The sequence below is a fragment of the Oryzias melastigma genome, linkage group LG13 (assembly GCF_002922805.2).
Source record: "Oryzias melastigma strain HK-1 linkage group LG13, ASM292280v2, whole genome shotgun sequence".
NCBI classification, from domain to species: domain Eukaryota; kingdom Metazoa; phylum Chordata; class Actinopteri; order Beloniformes; family Adrianichthyidae; genus Oryzias; species Oryzias melastigma.
The window spans coordinates 26,680,142-26,687,511 of record NC_050524.1 but is presented as its reverse complement, the minus strand read 5'-3'; the positions used below and the strand labels follow the sequence as shown (position 1 = coordinate 26,687,511).

The 7,370-nt window shown below is 38.2% G+C and overlaps 1 protein-coding gene across 3 annotated transcripts in view; it reads left to right on the top strand.

Annotated features, from left to right (window-relative positions):
• The first annotated feature begins 2,568 nt into the window (after positions 1–2,568).
• mffa (mitochondrial fission factor a) overlaps positions 2,569–7,370 on the top strand; it is a 6,246-nt gene continuing 1,444 nt past the window's right edge. The window contains exons 1-7 of one of the 3 annotated variants that reach the window (XM_024276836.2): positions 2,569–2,724; positions 4,348–4,565; positions 4,818–4,987; positions 5,063–5,154; positions 6,284–6,442; positions 6,845–6,901; positions 7,042–7,126. In XM_024276836.2, the coding sequence (XP_024132604.1) occupies positions 4,352–4,565; positions 4,818–4,987; positions 5,063–5,154; positions 6,284–6,442; positions 6,845–6,901; positions 7,042–7,126 (777 nt within the window). In that variant the 5' untranslated portion in view covers positions 2,569–2,724; positions 4,348–4,351. Of the gene's footprint in view, positions 2,725–2,804; positions 3,046–4,347; positions 4,566–4,817; positions 4,988–5,062; positions 5,155–6,283; positions 6,443–6,844; positions 6,902–7,041; positions 7,127–7,370 lie in introns of those variants that run through there. The other 2 variants (XM_024276835.2, XM_024276837.2) reach the window with 2 other exon arrangements.

Sequence of the window (7,370 nt, the reverse complement as noted above, 5' to 3'; positions counted from 1 at the left end):
ATAATAATAATATAATAATAACAATAATAATAATAACATAAAAAAGCAGATTTTAACTAGAATCTAGAATTCCTACAGAGTTTAGTTTATTTATCTGGTGGTTTTAATTATTTAACTTTTTATAAAAAAAAATACAATTTAAAAGAACTGTGTATACAAACAAAAAACCCAAAACAAAACATCAAAATCACTGAATTAATCTATAATCCTTTCAATATCCTACACAGTTCATACTAAATAATTACAATATATATTTTTTTAATTGTAAATAGAATTCACACATAGTTTAGTTTATCTGGTGTTCTGGCAAAGCGGTGTTTATTTATCCTAATGATCCTAATGATCCTAATGATCCTACTGCCTAATACCGTCTTTGCTCCACTGTGTGTCTTTGTGTATAATGATGACCCGATTAATCGGAACTTTCTGTGCACCTTTCATAAAAAAAGATTGTGCTGTTTTTCCTAATGTCTTTATTATTCTTTTTTGAAATATATATCTCGTCATCATCGGCTAGAAGGAGGACTTCATCTTTTGCGATATATGTGTAGAAGTGAGCAGATTTGTTGCTTAATATTTCGTGACAAATAACAGAAGCCAGGCGATACTTCTGGTTTCTGCCATTGACTGGAATGTACATGTAATCATCTGCTGTCACTTCCCTTCTGTCCTTAGCCTTGACTGCATTTCTGGGTACATACAGGGTTATCAAGTCCGAGTCTCCAAACCAAATGTGTCTTCTGACCTCTGCTGAGCACATTTGGCATGTTTTTTTAACTCCGCAGACATTTCCAACGGCCTCATCAAAAAGTGAGGTAAGAGAAACCTTGTGAGCAGATTGTTGTGCTACAAAGAACAGATCATCTCTGTGATCCACTGTGGTTGTGCTGTACGTGCACCGGTCACATTCTTCTATGCATTTAATCTTGAGACTTGTTTCAACTCCACACATATGCAGCCAGCCCAGAAACGGTTCCACAAAGTCAGCGACATCGTTTTCTGCTCCGAAAACTAGTGTGGGCCTGAATTCACTTAACTCTTGAAGAACAGGCGCTATATCCGATGGGTTAAAATGACGGCCTGGATTATGTAGCGCATCCAGAAACAGTCTGGTGCATATTGGTGTATCAGAGATATCCTCCAAGTCTTCTATGAGCATTGTCTGAAATTTCTCCTTGATTATGTTGACGCCTAATACTCCTTGTAAAGCGGCGTTCAGCCAGCAGTTACAGAAACAGTTAAAGAACGTACACACTGAAGAAAGTAAAGCCTCGCTCTTGTCCTGGACTGGTGTGTTTTGCTGTTCTCTCTCCAATGCATTTTCTTCAGTACCATCATTTAAATTGAAGGAACTGATTGGGGGAGGATCAGAAGCTACAGAGTTGTCTTCTGATGCTACAGACATAACATCACAATCAGAAAACCCGTGGAAGCTGTATACACTAGCTGCTTCTGATGCATTTTCGTTTTGACCTTTTGTAAGCTCTGTTTCTGAATCGAAAGATTTAGAAAAGACCAAATCAATAGGTGAGTAGTTGCTACAAGATGGGGAAGATGTCTTAGACTGATGGGAGTCTGAGTTTACAACATTCATGGGAGTTATTTCTGGCATATTTTTGTTTTTATCTGTTTCAGAAACCAAGGGTGATGATGGTGAAGCCTCAGAATCATCGTCCATACAAAAGTCACTGCTGGTCACACTGCTTATTTCCAATACATCGTCATTTGGATCTTTAGCAAGTTTGGTTTCAGGAACTAAGGGTGATAATGGTGAAGCCCAAGAATCATCGTCTGTACTAAAGTCACTGCTGGTCACACTGCTTATTTCCAATACATCGTCATTTGGATCTTTAACAAGTTTGGTTTCAGGAACTAAGGGTGATGATGGTGAAGCCCAAGAATCATCGTCCATACATGGGTCACTGCTGTTCACTCTGGTTAATTCACAAACATCTTCTTTGGGATTTTTTGGAAGTTCTGTTTCAGAAACTATGGGTTCTGAAAGGAACAAATCAGCAGGTATGGAGATGGTTGTAGATTCTGAAGATGTCCAAGCCTGATTGCAAACTGAGTTTCCGATGTTGGAGCTGGTTATTTCCGGCGATATTCTGTTTGGGTTTTTTCCAGTCATTTCCTTGAAAATGAAGGAAATCGTAGAGGGAGAGTTAGAAACTTTTGTTGAGGTTTTTGATGGTACTGAGGTCTCCCTATCGTGTTTGGAACATGAATTATCCATGTTCACGCTGGTTATTTCAGGTGATACTTTGTTCTTCTTTTTTCCAAGCTTTTTCTTTAAGCTTAAAAATGGCTTTTTCATTTTTCTGAAAGCTCCAGAAAAAAATCCACTGAGAGAAGGCATCTTTATTTCTTTATCTTCTTTATCTCTGCTAACTTTGCTCCTGTTATCAGTTGTATGAGAACTTACAACCTGTTTCAGGTCACTTCAAGACATTTGCTCCTGACATCATTGTATGCCTTTTTTTGATCTAATGACATCAAATGGCATCATTTTTTTTTTCACGACATCATATTAGGTCACCTGACATCTAATGACATCATCAGATTGGAGCAACGAAATTATCACGAGATTTCGTGAGGCTCTCGCGAGACTAACGCCGGACTCTCACGGGCATGCGCCGTGACATTTGTTTACAGAAAATAGACGAGCTGTTGCTGCATTGATCAGGAGTAGCAGGGGAATGGGAAATTAACACGGGGGACTTGGTGAGTGTTGTTGCTTATATCATGGTGTTACTTTTGCGTGTTTGAGATAATGAAGGCGGACACAGCCGCCTGGTGCACATTGCGTCACTTCCTTTCCATGCGTCACTTCCTGTTTAAAGTACAGACTACTACCAGGAAAAGAAGAGCATTTCTCTCGTCTTTTATACGAAGAAATGTTAGATAGGTTCCATATCCGTAAAAAGTGAGCTAAGTTGTCCAGGAAAAGTAATATATATATAGCCTTTAGGATTTTAATTCGCAAATTTTTAGAGGAAATTGTTCCGTGCAACGAACCTAGTGTCGGCAAGAAACCGCTGAGGGGTAATTTGAATGTTTTCTTATAATAGTCTACAATTTTCTTCACGAATATTTTTAGAATTGTACGATTGTGTGTGTTCTCTTGTATTTATTTATATACTGGTATTTATATTTCTCCTTTGTCTTGAAAATATAGCTTACTGTTAGAGATAGCCTAACATTAGCATAACAACCATTCTCATCCACGTTATGTCGACGAAAAAAAAAAAGAAATATTCTTCAAGCACCAACCGAATTTCTTCGATGCGATCCTGCAATCGAGATTCTTTTTATCGTAATAAATGACTGAAAACATTTAGTCTGTGTTAACAAACGTGATGATCTGTAACAGCAAGCATTAAACCTCAGAAACCAAATTACTCTGTATTGCTAAAATTTTATTTAAGCCGTGCACTTTCTTTGTTTGTGTTTGTTTCTTTACATTTTGCATTTTTTCTATAAGAGAGAAGCCTGTAAAAGGGGTTAATAGTTTAAAAAATGAAAACCTACATTTTTGAAATGTAAAAATATTTATTACAATTGGTAAAGAAAAAAAATCCATAGCAAATTAAGGATATATGCATCAATATAAACAATTTTAGAATATAATCTTAGGCAAAACACAGACTTCTTGTGTTCATATTTAGCTGCATATTTGTTTTTAAATGTTTGTTCTTTAAATCTTTTCTGTATTGGTAGACAACAGCTTAGTCATATGACAGCAGCATGCTTTTATTTTCTTTTTGTGAATAGAGAGGTAACTCAAGCAGAAAATGATTTAGGGAGTGGCAAAATGACTGGAGCTAAAAATACACAACCAATGATGAAGATTTGTGTTAGTATTTACTCAAAAGTGTTACATAATACATTTCTAAACAACACAAGATAGACGAGACACAACTAAAGCATTCAGGAGCTATATGAGGAAAATACATGAAAGCAGAAGTCTAAAACATTGGAATTCAGGTCATTGTGATAGAACGGATTTAATTGGTAGAATGTGATCTGAACTTGGAAGAAGACTTGTTGAAACTGAGACTATTGAGAAGATCTACATACATGCAGAATAATTCTGGATTTACTGGATGATGAAGTTCTTTGTTGTGGTCTCTGAGAAAAAAGTATTTTTGTAAATATTAGAATAATTAGATAAATTTCTTCTGATAACTCCACAAAACATAGTGTATCCCAGAATTTCTGCTACACAACCTTATGCAGTTTTGTTCTGTTTTCTTGTACTATACTGGTTTTGTTACACAATAAAAAAAGAAGGAATGGAAATCAGCATGTGGCTAACCGCAAACTTCATCTGATCATGTGACACAGCCAGATGAGTGGAGCAGCATTTCCTTCGCCAACAGCAGAGATGGCGGAGATCAACCGTATCCAGTACGAGCTGGAGTACACTGAGGGCATCAGCCAGAAGATGCGCATTCCCGAGATGCTGAAAGTGGCTCCTCACGCCTTGGAGGACCCCGCTGTGGGAAAACAGGACCTATTCCCAGGTGTCATAATGCAAGTCCCTGAAAGAATTGTGATCTCAGGTTTGTTTGCTGCAAACTGTTTAGTTGTCATGAATGCATGTTGTTTATAAAATGAGACCTCACCATCAGCATGTTCTCCCTAACATGTTTATTGCTTGATTCAAGTAGAAGTTTGTCTACTTCAAGCGTTTGTCTGGACATTTGTTTAATGCCAAACAGACTCAATATTCATGCAAAAGTCTTTTTAATTTGAAATAAAATCAAATCAAAAAGTAAATCCTTGATTTTAAGTTGAACCTTTTTACTTCTTAGGAGATTCTGCAGACCCTCAGTACTCCAGACCCAGAGATCTAGACCTCATCCAGTCAACACCAGTAGAAAGTCTGTCCCTCAAAACTCCCCCCAGGGTCCTCACTCTCAGTGAGCGGCCTCTGGACTTTTTAGAAGAGGAGCAGCGTGGAGCTCCAGAGAGTGAGGAGCTGGTGAGTGACACAGCAGTAAACGTTGTAGTTAACATTTCCTACGAGAACAAACACTTTGAAGTTTCTCCTTTAAAGATGCGGCCCCAAGGACGCCTGCGCAGGGAACGGTCGGCCAGCGAGAACGCCACCGCCCGCCATAGCAGCCACCTGCCATCCAATGATTCAATGTGAGTATTTGCACCATGAATGGCGTGCAAGTTGCATCATTATAAATCTATGCATGTAGCTGCATCAACATGCAAAGTTCTGCTCGTCATCCTGTAATGTCTTTTTGTGTTCTGGACTGGGCTCAGTGTTGCTATGTGTTTCTGTTTGTCTTTTTGGCAGAAATTGTGCTTCTCGTAGTTTAATGCACCATCTACTCTATATTTATGACTGTATCACATCATCATTATATATACATTTTTTAACATCTGCAGTTTTAATCCACTTTCACTGGATCTTTCCAGACTGAATTTGTGATCATTTAGTTAAAAACTTGATCAAATGACATTTCAAAAGATAATAAAACTTCCTGCAGAAACACAAAAGAATTGATTATGTCAGAAAAAATTAGGAAGTGTGCCTAAAGTGAGTTGTGTTGTTTTTAAATGTGCTTAAATATGAAGTTTATGCATGAGCAGCATATCGCTCTAAGGCAACAGCTAGTGTGGTTTTTCTTTTAAGGGCATATTTTCCATTTCGTTCAATTAAAGTCAATGCAAAAATTTTCCTTTTTATTGTGGGGGAGATGGTAAAATTTTAAAACATCTAAACAATTTATTTATATATAAAAGCTAAAATATTGACCCATCATATTTTTGAAGTGCTATAATCTGAAGGAGTGACAGTTTGGTCCTCCAGAGTTGCTGTACTGCTTCTTTTCCAGCCTTCTTTCACTGTCTTAGAGCTGGAATCGATGAGTGCAGGTGGAAGACGTCTAATCCAGAAACCGAGCAGCAGATAAGATAGGAATGTCTGGAAAAGAAGCAGGATGCTGGTCTGCAACCAGTAAACTCTAAGCTTCTGTCAGTGAGATTTTTTTAGTCTCACAAGTTTGTATCTTTTCACTTCAAATTGAAATGTCATCAGAGTAAATCTCTTCTATGTGTGGATTTTCTATGTTCGTGGGCTTTCTAGCAGCTTCTGCTTTTTGCATTTAGCTTTGAGTAAAAACATAAATACTTCAGTTAGTCGCGGAAAGAATCTTCTCCTTATTTTTCTCCCTTTCCTTCCTCCTCCTCCTCTTCCTCCTCTGCCCTCTCCTTCCTCTTCCTCCTTTAAAACCCCCTCACTTTAATGGTGGGCGCTGAGCAGTGCCGCCCCACCCCGCCCAGCCACTGTCCAATGCCCCCCTCCCAGCGTGGCTGAGGAGCTCGACATGTACAACGCTAGTGGTGTTATATCTTTTATCCAGTCCACCACCCGTCGGGCCTACCAACAGGTCCTGGAGGTCCTGGATGAAAACCCACGCAGGTGACTTGAATCATCTGGTCTTTTGCTCTCAGTTTTTATTTGAATTTAAGCTGAAAATATATGAATCAGAAAGAGAAATACAGACAAATATGACAAATTTTCTTGTTTTAAACAATAATTGTAAGGATTTGACCAAAAGAAAACTTTTTAAAGTGTAATTATAGGTTACAAAGGTTATAAAAATAGGTTCAAAATGTCAAATTAAGGTGTAAATAGTCACTTCTAGAGGTTATCTACTTGATCTAGTCTTTGTTGGACTTTAAAATAAAGTAGATCCTTCCCCCCAAAAAAACCTCCTAGCTTCACTTTTATACAAACATGTACAAATGCTTGTATGCAACTGTTTTTCTCTTCTACTCTTTTCTCTCTTTTTCCCAACTCTGTCTTTCCACCCCTCTTCAGCAAACCATCACTGCGAGGGGGGTCGGCCTCCAGCTCCAACCCCCTGCACGACCCCAGGTAACCACACCTGGTGCCTCTTTTTTTCTCCCTTTCTGTGTTTTTTCTTCAGTCACTGTGTTCAAGAACATAACTTAGTATTAATGTAGTTCCCGTAGATTTTCCTTCATGTAAAGTTGATGGAGCTTCTGTCTTTTTAGGCTTGGGTTATCAACATATGAGGCTTCTCTGGAGGGGCCGAGTGAAGACCTGACCGTGGTCGATGCTACGACGATTCGACGTCAGGTTAGTCTGTTTCTGTCCCGCAGTAGTCCTGGACTGCTCGGACCAGATTGTTTTCACAATTTTTCTTCCTTCTTACTGCACGTTTAAACAAAAATGTATCCACTATATACTCAAAAACTTACCAAAATTTGCAGGCACTCAGAACCGGATTAAAAAGGATTAATAGTGACATCACAGTTGCAGAAACTGTCAAAAATATTGACTGTTACAGAGTTTAAAAAAAAATTAAAGTTCAAATGACAAA